Here is a 22,116-nt window from a genome sequence, read left to right on the forward strand (position 1 = left end):
TGGATGTAATTAAAAGCATTGTTTCGACAATTTGTTTCGTTTGTTACTTTATTGTGAAACTTATTTATAAAGCCTATGTATTGTCACTGTTAAAAAAAAATCTTATAACGGTGAAAATATATATTTTTTATTGTTATAGTAAATTTGGCACATTTAATGTGGGTAATGCAAACAGACAATCAAATCTCACTAAAACATTCTGTAAAAAACTAGCTAACTAAGTCTCGATAGAGCTACTTGTTTATTTCAAAAAGTAATGAAATCTAGACATAGTCATACCACGTTTTAGGTTCAATAGGTTAAATGACATTTTTTTATTTGAATGTCCGTCTTGTAGATTATTTTAAAACATAAGATACGTATTTTTCATTTTTTACGAAAACTAATACTTTCATAAATATATCTATTTGAAATATCGCGTGACGTCACTTTTGAGTGCGTTTTATACTCAATAGTGACGTAGTTAGCTCCCACTGCTAAACTTTGACACGTTTTATGTAAACATTGTTATCTTATATGACAATATAAAAAAAATACGTGTCTAATATTTTTTCTTTACCTAACTGACGGACTAAATAGATTTTTAATTTTCATACCCCGTCATCATCCCTATTGTTTTGTTTTATGATAATGTTGTGTGACTTGTAAAACTCTTACTGAATAAAAACCACCCCGTTCCTACTCCTGTTTTTTGAGCCGGAGCTCAGGTAAACACGATGATCTGGTATCTTAAACTCCACAAAGTTCAAAAGTCCTGTTTCGAATTAAAACTTTTTCATCAGAACTCTGAATGTCTATTCCTTTTTAAACTAGATTAAGGTCAGTGCTTACGCAGTTTTATCGAGATGGTAGTTCATTACGAACAGTTTTGCATTTGGCCTTAATAACTTTGTAGGTAAAGTCCTTGATAGATCTATACCTTAATTAATTATCTGCAGTATAGTCGTGGAGACGTAGATACATTTAACACCACTTTTATTCTTACTCTTCTTGCCCACATCTATTCTTCCCGTAACTGCCGTAAGACCCAATTTATGGAATGCTTATTTAATAAAGACAGGGTCTCAGATCTCTCCGCGCTCATCTAAACCTTGAAACCGAAACCAAGACCCCTTAATCGTCAGTTAAGCTTACGGTTTGGTACTCGACCAACGAAGTAGTCAGTCTATTAAGTAATCGGGTAGTTTCCTAGGTCAAAAATAAATTATTATGATATTTCAATATAATAAAATATCCCAAAATAATCGTACTTTTATTCATTAATTTGACGATATACTTATTTATTTAATTTTTCTAGCTAATTTTAAAGAAGTAAGTATACTATTTGACGCAAAAAAATATGACGTCATAAGTTGCAATCTCCTACAAAATTCATAGAAAAGTAACGTTTTTGACATTTTGATAAAAGTATTGAATTTGACTAGTAGTGAACTACCGTATTATTATTTCATCATTCAGAAATGTGCTAAATATAAACCTAGATGCACTTCACTATCTCCCAATTAGAAGTGATTAATTAGACCGTTCACTTCTAATTAGATCGCACATTGCTATACTGTATAAAACAAAGAGAATAAGGGTGCTTGTCCACTAAAAAATGAGCTATGCTACGCCGCTGTGGCTTCCACCAATCTTATTCATTGGTACACATATCTTAGTACTGATGGAAACGGTACTCTAAGCTATGCTTTTTTATATGGAAAAATGCGTTCTAATGATGACTTTTCTGCTATCGATTCATCGCATACTGGAGCTGCGCATCTTCGTCGCACAACTACATAGCTTAGTGTCGGTGGAAACAGTCACATAGTTTCACAACTTAACTATTACATCTTCGTAGCATAGCTACATAGCACATCTCTGGTGGAAAAGCATCCCTAGGTTTTGGATTTGCATCGTAATTATCAATAGACCAGCGTTTTGACCACAAATTGGTTGCAGATTTTCCATCTGACTACACTATTGGTGTAGTAGCCACGTGGATTTTCGGCATGGAACTTATCTCTGTGTGATTTACGCATTATTGTTCCGATACTGGCCGTAATATGCTGTTTGTTGAAAAGCATTTACGAGATTGGGACTTCTCAATTTTGTTGGGATTTCTTTTTAGAGTAAGTAGTCCAACTAAAAATTAATTTTATCAAGACTCGTTTAGTCATGTTAAAACACGTTTTCGAAGCCTTTCTATAGTAATATACCACTTTGTTTCATTATAAAATACTGGAAAGAACGACTAAATTTGCGTTCAAAAAATAGCAAAAACCTGTCCAACGATACATTTAATACATTAGTTGAAATTCTTATTGAAATTGTTTTTATTCTAGACTCAATTACTAGTGCTAATGATCTCACACTGAATCAATAAGACGTTGTATTTAGTTCAGTAGCCGCTATAACTGACAGCCCTACCATTAGTAGGTAAACCGATTCCAAATATAACATCGGCCGTGACGGAGTGAGTCGCCACGCGGAATGCGTTGTGACGTCACTGGCTAGTCGGAGCTGCCCGTTGATGATACATCATCTGTTTTCTGTTTATAACACAACAACATACCTTTTATTCTTCAAATTATTTAAATACACAAGTTCTCTTGTTTTTTTATTTAATTATATTTTTTTTGTGTTTAGGGATTAAACGAGGAGACTGAAGCTGTAGATGACTTTGCGGGTAACCGACCCGAAGGTCGAGCCGGAGCTCGATACAGGTGCAGGAACGTAGTGGTTTTTCAGTCAATAAGAGTCTGTACTAAGTCTGAGACTAAAAAAAAAGTAGGTAAGATGATGATTTTCCCTCCTCAAAAAGGGGGTTAAACGAGCGAACGGATCGCCTAATGGTAAGCGATCAGCTTTGTCCATTGACATCCACAAATGAATAGGTGTTTTGGTTTTCTTTTGTGACAAGTATTTTAGGAGCTGTGCATAAGCAAAATTTAAGAGCGTTATGATATGTACATAATTCCTTGATCCCTTATAGAGACTAACGGAATGAACAGTATTTTTTTGTTAAGAACCTCTTCTGTTTTTCCTTTTACTTCGTTAACAGGTACGTGACTTATATGTATCAAAGTACTATTAGAATGTTTACCATACAATATCTTTTGGTGCTCATTGGCACGCAACATGATTTTTTACTATAGGTACATCTAATTACATACATAAATAACCTCACGCCTGTTTCCCATGGGGATAGGCAGAGACTATGGCACGCAAATTGCTACGAATCTTACGGTATGTAAGAATCGTAACAATTGGCAATAGGTGTGAAGTTTAGTATTGCTTTAATTAAAATTAAATACGACTATTGAGTTATTTAATGGAGTGTGAGCGCCAAATATTTTTGTCACTTGTTTCATGCATGTGAATTGAGATAATTTGTATTATCGACGTTAATTCAAGATAGTTAAGATTCAACAATTTTAAAATAACTCCGATATAAAATTCACCCGCGCCGCATGATGTGCGAAACATGACGCTGCCAGGAGGAGAGGCATTGTTTGCGAACGACGCGGAGCCTGGTGTAACTATACTCAAAAAAATTATAGTTTTACTAACGAAGTAAAACATTTTTTGATCATTGACCATCGAAAGCGTTTGTTTACAGCGTAGAATAGCAAAAAAGCGGTTTACACTTTATTGTGGCTGTCTAACAAAGTACAACCAGATTCTACGTATAGTGCAATAATATCGGCTGAAACATTTGATAAACAAAAAAATCCAATTCTTCAATTTATTGTCATAAAAATATGATAGGGTATAAAAATACGGTCTTTAAGGATTTCATAACCTTGCGACACCATGTATGAAAGAAAACATTTATTCTAGAAAGTACTCTTTCTTTTTTTTTGAGGGGGGAAAATCATCCGTTGGCTACTCCTGCCTTGGGTGAAGCGAGAAGGAGAGTAAAAATCACCGCGTTCTGATTTGAGCCGGGGCTCCGGTAATCTTTTACGTTGTCTGCAGCACCGGATCGGGCATCACAGAACGCGATGCACGGTATGGACGGGTCTGGTTTTGATCGGGCGATGAGCTACTCGCCGTCCGCAGACTCACGCTTACGGTGGCCGGGGATCGTCACGCGATCCGATAGACGTCCGGAGTGTCTTCTGCGGCGGCTGCGGCTTGATGAGGATCGTTCCCTCACGCGCTCCGTCTCCTCCTTAGCTAGGATGACTGCTTCGCAGAAGGGGAGACGGCGTCCCTTTCCCCCTCGCTCCGCACCTTGGCCTGAACTAGAGCCGGACGTGAGAGGTTACCGTCGCCATTCACATCCCTAAGGACATGGCGATGCTCAGCACATGCAATGCACACCGCCACTGTATGCTCCACCATATCTTCCGGGCGGTCCTCGCAATGACGACACCCAGACGAAACGCCTGGGTGTTTCCTCCCGCCGAATTCGAAACAGGTACCAGCCACTCTTCAAAGAGGGGACTTACCACTGCTATAACGCGCATGTAGCGAGCCCATCTAAAAAGTACCCTAGGAATTTTATTTCTGAAACACAAACCTGGGTGGCGGTTACCCAACCTATAGGCGCAGTTTTCCGGAAAACAGTGGAAACGAGTGTGGATTGTTCCTTATAATCATAATCCAGTGCTATCACGAATTTTTAATGCACAAATTAACCGTGGGTAACAGCTATACATAATTTATGAAGCTGAGAAAGTTGTTTGCAAAAATAAATATAATGCCTAAAATAAATATTCCACACGGACGAAGTCGCGGGCACAGCTAGTTTAACTATAAAAAGGTAGTATAGTTATAAATCAGGTGAGATAGCGGTCAAGCGTGAACCTATAGATAATAAAAAAAAAAACTATACAATTTTGTGTATCGTGTGTTTTTCTTTGGGGGGAAATATAAATATTGTAAATCGTAAAGAAAAATATATTGTGGGTATAATTTTATATAATAACTAGCGGACCCGACAGACGTTGTCCTGTCTACACGTCTGATTAATTAAAAAAACATTGTACAGCGGACAAAATTGTGAATCTAAACCATTCTCAGATCCTCTTGAACACATACAAAAAGTTTCATCAAAATCGGTCTAGTCGTTTAAGAGGAGTTCAGTGACAGTAATTCTTCTGTAAGTGTGTACACTTACAGAAGAATTATATATATAAAGATTTGTGGTTTGTACAAAGTCACATGCAAGAACTAGAATTTCGTAAACAGAGTTATTTTATTTCTTCATAAGATTTATATCAAAATATGTATACTGAAGCTTGGAATGTGTAAATAAATCAGTTTCGCACACCATCGTCCAACCGGAAGCTATAATTTGGTTTAATTATACGTATGCGAATTTATGAGTAATTTACGATGTATAAACTTTAGCTATAGCCAATAATATTCTTTTCGTGTGAATTCTGGGTTTACTTTGAGGGAATTTCATATCACCTGTTTCATTTAATTGATCTTTTATCTACATTTTTATAGTATAAGCCGGTAAATGAGCAGACGGATCACCTGATGGTAAGTAAAGTTACAAGTGCGTTACTGACCTTTTGGGGGTTAGGAATTTACGGGTTGTTGGGGAATCGGGGATTGGGAATATTGGGAAGGGAGGTTATTGGCTTGGGGATAAAAGCCTTTGGTAACCTCACTCACACAACGAAACACAACGCAAGCCTTGTTTCACGTCAGTTTTCTGTGAGACCGTGGTATCCTATCCTATTAATTAATTATACATATCAATTTATTTATTTAGTGTACAAAAACTGCGTAAAGCATTTACTTGTGTGAACATGAACGTAGAACTACAAAAGGCTTCCTGATCACGGCCAGTTACATCGAAATATCCTCCACGAAATACAGGCTACCGTTTGAGGGTAAAACATTCGTTAAACAAAAATGCTTTTAACATTATTTACGAGACATAATTACCTCATAACAACAGAAAACAAACATATTTAAAAAAGAATAACCATTAAACTGTTCATAAACACCCATTCGTTTTTAAAGTAGACCTGAACAGTCTCATTACCACATTTGCGTCACTTATTGTTAATTTCGGCGCAAACTTTAGCTAATTATAAGACAAAATACCGACACAAATGAATCACTGTCTGTATCACACATGAAGCTTCACAATACCAGTTTATCATGACCTCGCTTTGTATGACGTCTCCGCACATCCAATGGTCAGATTATACTGGTTTGTATACCTTCATGTGTAGTGTGTACAAATATTTGGAGCCACAAAAGAGAATATGAATCATATATACCAAAATATAGAACAATTTATCATTAATTTTGACATCTCAGATAAGTTTGGTATGTGAGAGGAATTTCAATGATTTGAAATTGTTACTATTCTTGTTGTATCGTTTTGTAGTGTGTTGTGTATTTGCCAAAATATTTCAGTTAGTACCATCTTGTTGAGATATCATTCTAAAAAGGGTTCTAGGTTTATGATATGTGAAAATAGACGTGTTTTGTAAAGTCTCTGTGTGTAGTGTTTAGTATATTGTGTTTTAAGAAGCGAGAGATATAATTTGTTTTGAAATAGAATTGTGTTAGAATTGTTTTTGAATGTTTAACTCTATAAGAATAGTATTAAGGTTTAGATTTCATAACGGCTACTTTGTTTAAGTTTTGTTTAAAGGGTTTTCTATCGCATTGAGGAAACCTTTAATTGTAGTTTTAGGTGAGCTTTAATATAATTAAATAAAAAAACCTATATTGTGGTATCTGAAACTATATCAACTAATCTAGAATTTATGTTTTAAATCTCAGAATAATAAGAATTTTCATACAATTAGTCGGCCAATACTCGGTTTTACTCGTATTGACGTAGTAAGTTAAACTAGGCATCATTCCAAATTATGATCTATCGATGGATCTAGTTATATCTGAACCCGTTCATCAGTTTAAACGCAAAAATGTAAAAAAATGAATAATTTCAAGGTAAAGGTAACAAGGACGTTATAATAATTATTTATTTAACGTTATAATAATATTTTATTTCTTGGATCCTAAAGTTTCCTTAAAAAATAAAAATTATTGTTATTTACCCCATATTTAAGTACAATTTTAATTGGGAAACTCTAGGTCGAAAACATTAAATTTTATAACATTTTAAATAAGAACCTTTTTGTGACAAACAAAGTTCCGCATCCATTATAATAGCGTGTAATTACAGCATAAAATCCGTCAGGCATTATATTTCCATCGAGTCAAAGAGAGATAATGAAATTTAATTGTTTTGGAAAATTATTTTAAATTTCATGAAATATCTATAATTATTTTGTTATTTTTAACTAGTATTTAAAAAAATAATTTTAGTTGAATTTAAATAAATACTCAATACTTTCATGCCATAATGTGTACATAAAAATATATGAAAAGAGATTTTAACATATTCCTATCCTATTCTACTAATAAATAAATATCTTATTAAGTCTTTTTTTTCAGAGGTGTAAATCATCCAATGACTTCTCCCGCCTTGGGTGAGGCGAGAGGGAGTGTCAGACTCTTACTGAGTAAAAACCACCCCGTTCCTTCTCCTGCTTTTTGAGCCGGAGCCACGGTAAGCCCGCTAGTTAGTCCGCAACTCCGGATATCTTATTAAGTCTACAAGGCCGATCAATTTACCTTAAGATAATTAAAAGTACAGAAGAATACATTTGCTAGCAAATTCATTTTAAAATATTATATTTTATAGCTTTCTTCATGTTAAAATAATAGTTTTATGACTGTTCCTTTGCAGTAACTGAAAATATATCGTAAAAGTTTAGTAGATAGAAATAGAAATATAAAATGAAGTTAGTCGGTAATTTCTTGAAAGTTAAATAAAATATTCACTTTTCATAGTTATTATAGCTGTAGTTATACTTCACTTAACATTTATCATTGAACTAGTTTAGCAGATATAAAAAACTCAAGTCAGCTCGTGACCTGCCTGTGTATCAAATTTCATTGAAATCCGTTCAGTAGTTTTAACGTGATCGACTGACAAACATCCAATCAAACAATCTTTCACATTTATAATATTATAGTGTGTATAAATAATATATTTTGAAACTAATGGATTTAATACTCAAATAATAATCGGGACACAACGTATGAATATCAAAAGGAGAGCGCGTTCGGCGTTCCGATTGGCCGGCTTGAATAAACCAACCGTAAGTAAAACGGATAAACACATATCGAAAATAAAATCGGAATCGTTAAAAAGCAAGAATTTCCTTTCAAAATGTATTTTACACCCATTGTGTTCTATAAATACACAGTAACAAATAATCTATACAGAAAAAAACATCATTAACAAAAATATTTACGTATCCATTCTTCAAATTAACCACTTAAACATATACCGGTGTATGTCATCGCCGGCTGTTAACAAAACATTAGAGTGACGTTAACATTCACATGTTAACAAACTATTTTAGTTCTACAGTTTGACCTTGAACGGGAATAAAGAAAAACAATAAGTATTACACAAGTTTGACAGTTTCCAGGTGTTTGAATGCGGAAATGTGAATCATTGGAAAGTGGGTGGGCAGCTTTGAAAAGTTGTGGGAAGTGTCAAGAATTTGTGAAGTGGATTTTTTGAAGAATTCGTATTATTTATTTAGGTGTTCGCTTCGTTGTTTCGTCTTTAAAAATGTGTTTTAGATACAGTATATTAATACTTTAAACGCTCATTTTGACCAACGTTTTTTAAACTTAAGGCACTCGTTTAAGCTCTAAAGCTAAGATAGGTGACATTTGGTTTTCACCAACCTATAAGTGGCATCTAACAGTACAAGCACCACAAAAAGGAAACGGCCCTGCTCAATGATATTATAAGTAAAAAGGTGTAAATAGGTTATAAGTGCTCAGAAAGTGGCACATTTAAATGTGGACAATTGGCAATGTTTTTGTAGTATTTTTTTAAGGGAGGAGAATCATCCAATGACTTCTTTCACCTTGGGCGTGGCGAGAGGGAGTGTCAGAATCTTACTGACTAAAAATCGCCCTATTCCTACTCCTACTTTTCGGGTTGGAGCCCTGGTAAACCCGCTAGGTAGTACCCGCAGCTCCGGATCGGAGCGTTTGATTAGTATGGGACTTTTAAATGGAAAATAGAGAAGGGCGTGGTTTGTAACGTCCTGTGCTCTCTGTAAAGTTTTACGTATTATGTTAAAGGGAAATTCAGTTATAACATCTCTTTGTATTTGCTTCATAGTGTACCTAGACACTACTTATAGGTATAGAGAGAAACATAAGAATTAACTCGGAACAGTCGAGAAAATTGCCTTTTTACCCTTTTCACTTTTTGCATTAAAAGTCGACCTTATTTATTCTTAGCTAAGGCTTTTTCACAAAATGAGGGAACATTCTCCAGCCTCGTAAACATTATTGAAACGTTAGATGGTTAACTGTTAGAACCAAATTACTTTTTTTGTATAGAAACTCTTTTGTTGGTTAAGGAAACTTAATTACTTCAACTTGCTTTGTGTTCCTTTCTAAAGTGCTGGTAATTGGGAGGTGGAAAGTTATTAATTTATTATAACTACACCTACTTATGTACACTTTGGAATGAGCAAATAGCTTCACTAGAGGACTGACCGACAGATAGACATTTTGTTTTTTTTTTTTAATATTGTAATATTTGCTTTGACCGTCAAAAGTGCCTTCTCGATCTATTTGAAATAAATAATTTTGACTTTGACTTTGAACAGATAAAAATGATATACCGCAAGTATCGCAACTTGTAAAGTATCGTATCGTCACACCTTTTATCCCCGAAGTGGTAGGCAGAGGTGCACATTACGGCACATAATACGACTATACAATTTACATCGGGTAGAAGGTGAGCTTATTGCCATATACTGGGCCTAATTCTAGACTTCGTGCTACTACCGAGAAATCTTTGAAAAACCCAGCAATGCCTTGTCCTTCTCGGGAATTGAACCACTCGGCCAACGAGGCAATACGAATATTTTTATTTTATGAGACTAGCATATTTATACAGCCCACTACCGTACGGCCTGTATTTTAAGGAAATTGCGTGGTGATATTATGTTACAATTATAACCAATTAAATAGGAAGTCAGACTAATTTACGTTACATAAAATATTCATCAAACAAATATATTTTTGGAAGGAATTCGGAGAAATATAAATCTCTGCTATACATTGCAAATGGTTAACAAGAAATATTACCTATTACAATATTCAAAAACATACCAAACAATTATATTGCTTAATATTAAACGAATTGTTATTTTATATTATTGGGTTCACCAAACTCATAAACAAGCAATTAAAGTAGGACTTCCTAGTCTTATAACCTTTTACCAGAAGAAGATATTTTCTTGGAAGTACGGAACAAACATGTTTACTACAAGTACTTCATATTGATAGTATTGTCCGCCTCGCATACAATCGGTCTATTTTTAACATTTTACCCTTTTTCATGGTAAAATCCTTTATTATTGCCAAAACAATAGGGTCCACGATCGCTTATCATGGTAATATTTATTTACCCGAATATCAACCTCATTGTGTTCGAATGCGTGTAAGTAATTAAGTTCTTTCTTGATTAAACCATAAAATAAGTAGGTACTGGGTATATCGACTTAAGGGCTATATTTTAGCTCGCCCTCCGACAAAATCCAGATCCGTGCGTGCGGCACGTCGCGTTCCGCGCGTGTCTCAAACTGCCATCAGACCACCACAGATGGGGCCCAGTAGGGCAGATGCCTGATCCGGAGCTGCGGACTACCTAGCGAGTTTGCTGGGGCTCCGGCTCGAAACGCAGGAGTAGGAACGGGGTGGTTTTTTGTCAGTAAGTCTGACAGTCCCGAGTCCCGCCTCACCCAAGGCAGGAGAAGTCATTGGATCATGTTCCCTCTCAAAAAAGGCTATATTTTACCGGGACATTATGTCACTGAACTGGACAGCATATGCAAACCAAAATCGCCACCCCACACATAAACAGCATCAAAGTGGACCTTGAAAATATTTCATTGGCGGCCGGATTAGCGACTCTGTGAGTGAGACACCATACAGCTTGAGTGGTGAGTAATACACCATAGTAGTGACACGAGTACATTCAACGCGCGATTGGTTCCGCAACTAAGCGGACAACAGATGTGAAACTATCTTTAAAGCTGTGTAGGTAAATTTTGTTGGTGGCAACTGGTTGCGAGGCTATGGTGCCCCGGTGAAATTTGACTGCACGGTTAGTGCGGTGGCTGAGCAACGGGTAGCGGGTTCGATTCCCGCACGGAGCAACTCTTTGTTTGATCCACAAATTGTTGTTTCAGGTCTGGGTGTCATGTGTATGTGAACTTGCGTGTTTGATCTTTAGTTCTAATAAAACATAATTATATTTTTTTTAAAGTACGTCATTGAATTACTCCAAACTATTTAAGTACATATTTATCGACATATCTAAAAAACAAAAACAGTTTCAGTTGCTAAAGTAATAAGGGTAGTTTTCATTTAAAAACAATATTACTGAGGTAATTACAAGTGACCTCAAAGTTTATCGACATTTTAATAATGGCTTAATTAAGAGGTCTTCGCTTCACATTGTTAAATATTGATATCAACCATTTTGTGGCTTTTCGCTTTGAGCGTGCGTAATTTGTTCCGGCGATGTGGTTGAAACTTAAAATAATTTACAATATTAAGTTAATTAAATATTATGTGATCATGAACTTTGTTGGAGTTCATTGTTAAATTGATGAACTAATGAGTTTATAGTTAGATAACTATGAAAGCATTTAAAACGTCACAGGGGTAAGCACTTATACTTACTAGTTTTATGACTAGTAATAGGATGTTATAATGGATACATCCCATAAAATTGTACCGCAGTTGGTTTTCAATATGTTTTAATTAATAAATAAAAAATAGGATGGTCATGATTAATAAAAAATAATAGGATGGTCATTATTATTGCCATAAACCATGAACAGCTCCAGACTCAGTGTCATTGATGACTTAGTTCAATAAAATCTGTAAAAACCCAATAATACTTTCCCTAACCCAAAAATCGAATACCTTGGCCCGTTACTCAGCAGTGACGGCTGTAATCACTCACCAAACCTGACCTGACCCAGTTATTTTATTCGAAAAATTAATTTTGAAATCGTTTGCCATGACTTGTTGACCCACATTATATTGTCCTGTTCAACCAAAGAGTTCGGGGATTTGAACTCCTCTCCAATTTGCCTGGAGGTCATCATTGTATTAATCTCCGTGTCTTGATTTACAATACTCTAGGGAAGTATCGATTAATTGGGAGGAGTTTATCAGAAGTTCTACTTTGTTAAACTTCTTGCACTGCTATAAGTTCGTTAACAGCGATTGTGTAATTGTGAATGTTCTATATTTATATTTTTTCTTTTGCTTTTCTAGTTGCAAAATGTCTTAAAAACGCACGTTTATACAAAATCAATCACTTCATTGCAGACGTAATGCTGTATCCTAGTAATCTTTAAATAATAATTTTACGAGTAGTGTCACAATTTCGCTACCGTTCAATAAAAACCCAAACCTTTAAATATGTTACTTTTACATTATGAACATGTAAAATCATTTAATAGACTTTAAACTCAGTTTTTTTTAACTTCTGTAAATAAATTACTAGTTTAATATCACCACTTACCGTAAATAGCTCGCCGAAGGAGATGACCTTGGTGGCGTCCTTCAGTTCTGGAGGTAGGAGGCTCTTGCAAGGAGTCTTCCCGTATTCATTGATAATCTCACACAGTTCCTTCATCTCTGTGCAGACTCTCGCTTGTGCTTCAGCCCCTCTGAACTCCGTCATGGAACCGGGAATGGGTCTAGACAAAAGAAATAAGTCATACATATCTTTGTTATTTAACAATGTGTTTATATTGAATGGTCATTAAAATTGCCAAATATCAGATCAAGTGGACGTCAGAAAGGGGGTTAATTACCAATTACAAAATTGGCATAGCATAAGTGTGAACGAGAGAGATTTGATAAAATTACTTATGACAGGTCGCACGTTTGTACTGATCCTACCACAGAACAGAGAAAATCTTCTCTTTTCTGTGGATCCCGCTATATGCACACGCAAATAAACAAAAATTGCAAATCGAATCCATTTCTTTTCTCTAAAAAAATCCATTAGTAGCCAGAACTTAATTCGACAGCATAATGGGTATACGACACCTTTGGGAATGCATGGCAAGTCTCATTACTTCTCAGTCTGAGTTTTCTAGAGGTATATCGTATTATCTTCCCATGAGAATAGAAAGTGCACCTTTATAAATACACGTACCTATATTCTGGGCAATATGGTCTATAAGAGACAAAGCACTTTAAACCAATTTATACAGACTAAGTAAAAAAACTTGTACAATAAAATATTCTTATTATTTCGCACCTGTTTGGTTAATTAATTGAGAGCCCCTGAGATCAAAATCGATCGAGAGAGTAATCATTTAATTAAAATAATAAATTCAATACTAAAGCCTTGCAATTTTTGGAATTTCTGCGATAGAGAAAATTAAACGATTGCTTCGGGAATACTGGAATGGCATTCACGATTCTCAGGGCGTGGGCGAAACGCTAATCACTTACCTTAAATAAGTACTTCTTTCAAGATTAATTTCGATACGCAAAAAAGGTGAGAGAGGTATAAAAAGAGTCCAATTAGATACCATACTCGTGTTAGTTAAACTTTGGCCCAAATCGTTTCATACTTATTCAGAAGTTGTTTAATTTATTTGGACCTATTTCTGCTACACTTTGATAGCTCATCTAAAGTTTCTTGGCGTAGTTACTCGTAGAACGTACTTTTTATTCAATGAAAAATAAATGAATCAGAGGTTTATGTATGGAACAAGGTAATTTGCTTGAACGCTGAAATCGTACGAGTAATGTATAAGAGTCGTTACAACAAAACTTTTGAATTAGTTTACCTTAAATAGAATAAGATGACAAACACAGTGTTATGGAAGTAATTTGTGTAGATTCTTCCTACCTATCTCTGTCTTTGTCTATCTACAAGAAAGTTATATAATTTGAAGTACCTAAGTAGCAATATTAATTTATTAAAAAAAAAAACAAGTTCTCAGTTTGACATGCATGTAGGTGTGTATGTCCACAATTATCTCACGACTGACTGATCCGATGTTTATGTGGTTAGCAGTAAAATGATTATTGCATTTAGGAACAGATTTTAAAATTAACCTATTTAATTATTGTTTCCTTTCTGTAGGGGAAAGTCTCCTGCCTTGAGTGAGAATGAGTGACTCTTACTGGCTAAATACCACCCTGTTCCTACTCCTGTTTTGAGCCAGAGCCCCGGTTACCATTTAATTAATGTTTACCATTACAAAAAGTAATCTCTTTTCAAACAACATGTATATTTTATAATACCAAAGTCAGTAATATCTCATTAATGACGTCGATGGGAGGTTTTCGTTCTTGTAATGTTTGTAAACACCGGCTCAACAAGACGGTTATTAATTAACAATGAATGTATATAGAGATAACAAGAATTATTCCCTCGTATTGAATTAAATTAGCGTACATGGTGCCTTGTTTTACTTGATACGCGAGCTATATCTAACAATGCATACCATTTTAATGAATACGTTACATTTTGCCAATTTTCTCTTTAGTAAAATTAATAGGAATGTTGTGGAGTGTTGTAAAAATTTTCCAGTTTTTGGTATTGATCAGTATTTAAACTTAAGCGTAAAATGTTTCGTGATATGTTTGATGGGAGTGAATCATCCATCCCTTCTCCCTCCTTGCTTCTTGAATTAGGCGAGAGAGATGAATAGACTATTACTAACTAAAAACTCCTCGTTCCTATTCTTGGTTTGGCCTTGAATCAGCAATCTAACTCGAGACCCGTTGCCCAGTGGCACTTGACAGTCAACCAACGAGGCTTTTTTTTAAAAGGTTAATAAGTTTTCAACTACTATTTGATATCTTTACAAGTACTCTCTAAAGTTTAACAGTTCATATATTGTTTCTTAAATCTTTTAATGAAATGTATAGATGACTGAATTTAATTTTAATTAGAGCTTCTTTAGTTAATTAGGATCTCTTGACTCTTATTAAGATAGGTTGTAAATCAATTTAAAAATTAACATTATACTTGCTGTAAATTAAATAGTCAAATAAATAAAATTCACTTTGCCTTAAAATCCGGACATTGACCTTTTTTTTAAGGGGGGAAAACCATCCAATGACTTCTCCCACTTTGGGCGAAGCGATATGCAGTGTCAGACTCTTTCTAACTAAAAACCACCCCGTTCCTTTTCCTGCCCTTGGAGACGGATCCCCGCTAAACCCGCTAGCTATTACGCAGCTCCAAGACATTGAACTCTAGCACGCCAATTCTGTTATCACTAGACTAGATAATAAAGTCTATTAAGTTACACGATTTTAAATGTAAAATTTGCCAAAAGAACATGACACAAAGGGCTTTAAATAAATTAGGATAGACCACTCCTTGTCGTTACATAAAGCAGGTATCTAAGTATATTGTTATCATGATTACTTTAACATAGTAAATGCAGTACAAAACTCAATATTGTGTTTCTGCTCCATTTGACTTCAATAGTAAATCAGATTGGTATGTGCATGAGTAGATGGAATATCAAAGACCACTGATCAGACCAGTGTTATGAGAAACTACACCTCATCTTACTAATATTATAAATGAGAAAGTTTGTGTCTATGATTGTTACTAAGTAACGTAAAAACTTTGGAACAGGTTAGATTAGGGTCTAGAATAACCATGACGTAAGTACAAAGAAGAGATACCACAATGTGATTGTGCAATGTGACAAAACAAATAGGCCCTGACTGGTGATATTATAAGTAAAAATGTGTAGATCTATACTATAATATTATAAAGCTGAAGAGTTTGTTTGTTTGTTTGAACGCGCTAATCTCCGGAACTACTGGTCTAATTTAAACAATTATTTTTGTGTTGGATTACGATCAATAGGAACCGAGCAGAGCGAGTGAAACCGCGCGGAAGTATCTAGTATGTAATAAGCACTTAGAAATTGGCACATTAAAATGTTTATAATTCGCAACGTGTTTGTAGTATGGGCCTGCACGTTGGAAAATAGAGGTCTTGCGCTCCCTGTGTTCCGCATGTTACACATTATGTTAAAGGGAAATTCAGTTATGATATTATCTCCTCTTTGTATTTACTTCATGGAAATAAGATATAGGCTACTTTTTATCCCACGGGAATGCGGGCGAAGCCGCTGGAAAACGCTAGTCAAGAAATAAAACATGCCACACTGAGATAATTCATTTTATCAGTTAGTATTTTTTTTTTGTTTTGAATTACCTCCACTGACAATAAAAGTCTGTTAGATACATTTTACCAATGTAAAGTTCATAAAATGAACTTTTAACAATTTCGTTGAAACTAGTAGGTAATTGAGTTTTACTAGGACGAAAACTTGACCTAAAAAGGTAGCTTACATGAAAAATATAGTGTTTTTTATATTGCAACCGAGTTAAAACTCGATCGATCACTTTATGAAGACTTTCTGCACTAAAAAGAGGTCCTCTTTTTACTGTTTCTACTTTCCTTATATTTTTAAATTGAGCAAGAGCTTCCCCTTTTACATCGTCGGCATAGTGCAGAAAGTCATTAAGAGACCAATTCACTATTCTGAGGAAAATGGTATTTTAGTTTGATTCAGGTAGTGCTTGTTGTTTTGGCCTTATATTGTCCTAAATGTAATGTCACCCCTTTTATCCCCGGAGGGATAGGTAGTACACATTCTAACTTTTCACAGTAATAGGAGGTGAGCCTTTTACAATATACCGAAACATTTCCAGTCACCGTACTGTTATTGAGAAATTTTCGAAAAACCGAAGGTCAGCATTGCTTTGCCCGACCCGAGGCCGTCGCACTTGCGACCCCTCGCCCAACAAGACAATCTTCTATACTTCACAAAATACCCCACCATTATAATAACAACAAAATCGGATCCCGAAAGAAGCCCAGCATTGCTTTGCCCGACCCGAGACCCCTGACCGTAGCACTTGCGACCACTCAACCAACGAGACAATCTTCTATACTTCACAAAATACCCCACCATTATAATAACAACAAAATCGGATCTCAAATCATTAACTAACAACTCTTAAGAGATTTATAAGTTTAATGACGTGGAAAGGTCACAAATCACAGTCATAATGCGATCAGTTACGAGGTCGTCTCTCAGTTGTTATGCCAACGGATTATTTTGTAAAGAAAAGTACTCGACCTTCGAAATATTTTGCTTTAGTTCTATTTTTTTAATGACTAGAAAACGTGACTAGATGAATTTGGTTTTATAATTCGGTGTAAGAAAGGCATATCTTTAACCGACGAGCATGCATGAAAATACTGATGACTGTTGATGAAGCGAAAGAAGTGTGTAAGAACCGTGGCAATTGGCGTTCCATTGTCTCTGCCTACCCCCATGGGAGACAGGCGTGAGGTTATGTATGTATTTATGTCTAACTAAGTAAAGGGTATACTTAGTTAAAGATTCCATGATTCTATTCTGTAGGGGCTACTCTGGTTCTCGAATGCGAAGTTTCGTTTAATCTTCGGCAGTAAATATTGATTTACTAATGAAATTATTTTGTAAAATAACGTTCCATTTTTTATTTCAAATCAAACTCTATTTATTTATCTACATTTCATTTGTTCATTTTTGTTCACGCAAGTTCGCAATAAATGGAATTGTAGTACGAAATCTGCGAAGTTTCGGACGAAACTTCGTTTTTCGTTAAATTAGAGTAGGCCCCCTGATTTGGAGATGAATAACCAGGCCACCAGGGGTATTATGTAAGCCTCACTCACTGAAAATTATCCATTTATATGTAAGAGTTTGAGACATTTCTTCGAATATAATATGTATTTTGGAAAACAATATTAAAGGAAAACATTGTAAGTAGATAACAGGCTATTTTCGTTCATGGATTGTCAAACAGTCAATAAGTTTGGCCAAGCAACCAATTTTTCTTTGTTATTTTAAGAGATTTCAATAGTTTACGGATAAATAGGTAATAAGCTAGGTATTTTGATTATATTTTTGTTAAGTTTGCTGTTGTATTGTTCTTTGTTTAATAGGTAACTATAGATATACATACTCATAAGGGTCTCGTTGTGACTTGAAACTAGTACCTACAGCTTTATCAGTAAATTAATAAATGCTTTTTTTAGTCGAGTTCCTCGTCAAACAGTTACGTGAGTAAGCCTGAGATAACATAATAATTAATTTAGTACGTCTCATGAAAGTTATAACACAATTAAACCATTTTTATTTCTTTTTCCTTTTAAAACATAACCTTTCTTCTGGTTTCTAAAAAAATGTGTGGTACATAATATTGTACTTACTTGCCATACTCGTCTTTTGAGAATGTAGGTTTGTGGCTTTTGTCAAAGGAACCGCTGAATGCTGTAACTTTTTGTAGATCACTGTGAGCCTGGGCCTTTGTGTCGAATGCCGAAATTAAGTCTGTGAGCGATGAACTCTGTGGACAAAGAAATAAGGGTTAGAATCGTTCAATAACAAGAAACGATAACATTGACATACATGTATTCTGATTAGTTAGATATGTATCATAGTGACCGAGAAACTCAGGCTGACTTGACAACTGACTAATAAATGCGACTATCGCCGTTTTATATAGATATGTTCCTCCTATAATGACACAATATTATGATTATGGTACTTTACTAAAGATTAGTATTTTCATGTATTTTTGCCCGAGGATAACATTTTAATCGAATTTTCTAGGCATAATGAAGCTTCGCAAATGAAATGACTGAAATTGTTTTAACATATTTTGTGAGATAAGTCAAGGTAATTAAGTATGCCTTATTGAGATTTAATTTGTATTAGTTGTCAAGATAAATAACTTGAGAAGAATTTTATCATTAGAATATTAATATGTTTTGCGAAACTAGAAACTTATTCCGACTTTACCTGTTTGGATTAATTAAGAACTAATAAGTTCATTCATACCTAAACATCTTAGCGATTAGTAGTAGTACCTCGTTGTTTTACCCGTAACGTGATATTTTATACCCTGTCGCCTTCCGCGATTAATGCACTATCCAACACAAAAATAATTATTCAAATAGGACCAGTTGTTTCGTAGATAAGCGCGTTTAAACAACTCTTCAGCTTTATTATATTAAGAATAGATTTTTGTAAAAAAAAATATGTAATTATAAATGAAGTTTGATGATTATGAAAATACGAATTTAAACCTAAAAACAAGAAGATCTTTCCAATATTGTGGGAGGGAAACAAATCAATCCCAAATATTAAGTAAATAGTTTGTTTACCTTTTATTTCAGTAAACATCAAAATATTAGATGTAAAAGATTAATAAGATGTCTCCAAATATCAATTTGACATAAACAAACAATATTTTGTTTATTGATTATTTCAGTTTATTTTTCTGGTGGTTTGTTTATTTTCTGCGTAAAGTCTAGCCTAGAATATTCTTGTAGAAAATATTTACTTATAATTTAAAGCAATTAAATATGAAGCGTGTACTTTGACGTTGTTTTCAAATCAATGTGGGAACAAATCTGAGTCAGTACACTTATGTTAAAATGTTTATCAGTTATTTTTTGCGATAGAACTTGCAACACGATGCACAAAAGCCGGTTGTCCAACAATTTTTTTATGGTATTAGCCGGTAAATGATCAGACGCTCACGATCACCAGATAGTATGCCATCGCCCATGCATACCCGAAACATAAAAGGCGTTATAAGTGCGTTGCCAGCTTTTTGAGGGTTAGGAATTTAAGGGTTGTTGGGGAATCGGGGATTGGGAAAAGGGGTAATTGGGCCTCCGGTAACCTCACTTACACAACGCAAGCGTTATTTTACGTCGGTTTTCTGTGAGGCCGTGGTATCACTCCGGTCGAGCCATGGCTCTCCCATTCTTGAATGCCAACCAAAAAACCGAAGTCGAGTCTTAATGTTATGAAAATATAACTATTTTATATAAACATATTTAGTGTTGTGAACATTTATTGTTTATTTACTTTCAGTAAGGCAATGGTAATGCGTGATAAATTAATAAATACGACTTGGCATCGATTCGCGTCTATTTATAACCGTCTCATGAACTTTGCATGTTCGACAACACGGTATTGTGTCGTATAAATAAAGTGTGATTCGTCGTCTCTAGTCTAGGGAATATAATCTTTATTATGTGAAGGTGTAAATTGAAATTTAATTGATACTAACAACATATAACATCATATGCACAGAGATAGAGTCCACTCCACTTTGAGATTCCTCTACATATAAAAAAAGGTTTGCCATAATTTTGTACGCTTGGCTGGTGGGTTCACAGTTGAAAAGCTCTTTTGGTTGGTCTCTGTTAGTTCTTTAGGTAACTGTTACGACACCCGCGAAAAGAACTGAGGAGGTGATAATTATATTTTTGCCTCTGAAGAACATTTACACTGTAACATCGACTTTCTCACCAGTTACGTTATATGTCCCTAGCTCATTAGTCCACCCGGAGCTGTGCACTGCGGGTTACTCGGGCTCTGGCTCAAAAATCAGGAGTAGGAACGGAGTGGTTTTTAGTCGCCAAAAGTGGGAGAAGTCATTGGACGATTTTAAACCCTCAAAAAAACAACGTTTTTGAGTCTATTGTTATAGTTCGAGCACAAATACGTACTTTATACAGTACACACACACTGAACATTTTTAAAAGCCGAAAACATTCAACAATACATTGACCAATGGTCAGCAATCACGTCACGTTTGTGGTTTCTCGACCAATGAAGCAGTTTGAATCAGATTTTAATTCAACAATCAATGGTTCATTTATCCAGATTTGGTTCAAAAGATTGGTTCAACGTTCTAAACGGGTTAATGACCGAGTCGATTTGAAATGAGCATTGTTTTTATTCGACGAAATAAGCAAACCGTCCAAACGTCTAAAATCGGAATGAGAAAAAACAAATTCGAAAGTAAAAAAATAATAATGTATTTCTTTTTGTCCATTAACGCGTCTTTATATTAGAATGAAATGAAAATATTTCTGGTGCTTTGTTGCTGGCTTGACAACGCTGTAAAAAAAGAATCAATTTGCTAGAGAAATTTATTTCTTTTTCTTCGAAAAACACTTCCTATCATAGAAAAGATAATATGCTATTTTGTAATGTAGCCAGACTAGTTTAAATCACACTATTCACACAGATAGTTATTGGACACCTACACGTTACAATTTTTGCCATATATTTTTTCCAAGCTGTAAATGTCAACCGTTTGCGGCATTCATCCATGTGTAATTTATTTTCGTCCTGCTAAACACTACATTATATACGTCTTTTTATTATGTAACTAGCTGTTACCCGTAACTTCGTCTCCCTAGAATAAAGAGTTCTGAAATATATTTTTTTTTTCTAATATAAATGCAGCCTATGTTACTCCGTGGTACATCAGCTACCTACAAATAAATGTCCCATCTAAACTGGTCTAGCCATTTCAGAGTTTAGCTATAACAAATCAACAGACACAAAAACAAATATTATGGTGTTTGTATATGTAGTAAAAATCGGTTATTTCAATGTTGCAAACAGCCACTTCAATTATATTTATTATTCTAGACTAATCTATTTCAAGAACTTTGTTTCGCCTTGAAAATTTTTCTGTGCATCTTTGTTAATTTCTTTTATCTTCATAAGAATCTTTTCCTAACAATAACAAATCCAACAAAAAAATAATGATTGAAAACAGTTCAGATGTTCTCGAGATTCGCACTTAGCAACACATTAGGCGAATCATTATTATATAGAAGATAGTGTAGTAGGTACAGTAATTGTAGTGGGTATCTAATAGACGTATGTGTAGTAATTTAAGGGAGGGTGGCTAATGACTCATAGTTGAAAGACTGAAAAGGTTCTTGTTAGTTGGGTCAGTGGGTCTAATAAAACTTAACACGTATAATTAAATTCCTTTTAAATGTACATGGGTATTCTGTGACATCGGAGTCCAATACATTTTAATGGACCTTGATAAGATCAAGTCCGTAGTTTATCTAAATAAAACTCCAACAATACAAGGATCATTCGGAAACTGAAGGATTTTGTAATAAAATTTACATAGATTCAAGATCTTACAGAT

At 34.7% G+C, this 22,116-nt stretch overlaps 1 protein-coding gene across 1 annotated transcript in view; it reads right to left on the reverse strand.

Annotated features, from left to right (window-relative positions):
* Positions 1-22,116, reverse strand: part of LOC118274186 (actin-binding Rho-activating protein) — a 55,978-nt gene that overhangs the window by 16,849 nt on the left and 17,013 nt on the right. Inside the window, exons 2-3 of the mRNA XM_035591616.2 lie at positions 18,350-18,486; positions 12,611-12,788 (exon numbers count right to left, since the gene is read on the reverse strand). Of these exons, the coding sequence (XP_035447509.1) occupies positions 12,611-12,788; positions 18,350-18,486 (315 nt within the window). The remainder of the gene's footprint in view (positions 1-12,610; positions 12,789-18,349; positions 18,487-22,116) is intronic.

This window comes from Spodoptera frugiperda, chromosome 3, assembly GCF_023101765.2.
Source record: "Spodoptera frugiperda isolate SF20-4 chromosome 3, AGI-APGP_CSIRO_Sfru_2.0, whole genome shotgun sequence".
NCBI lineage: Eukaryota > Metazoa > Arthropoda > Insecta > Lepidoptera > Noctuidae > Spodoptera > Spodoptera frugiperda.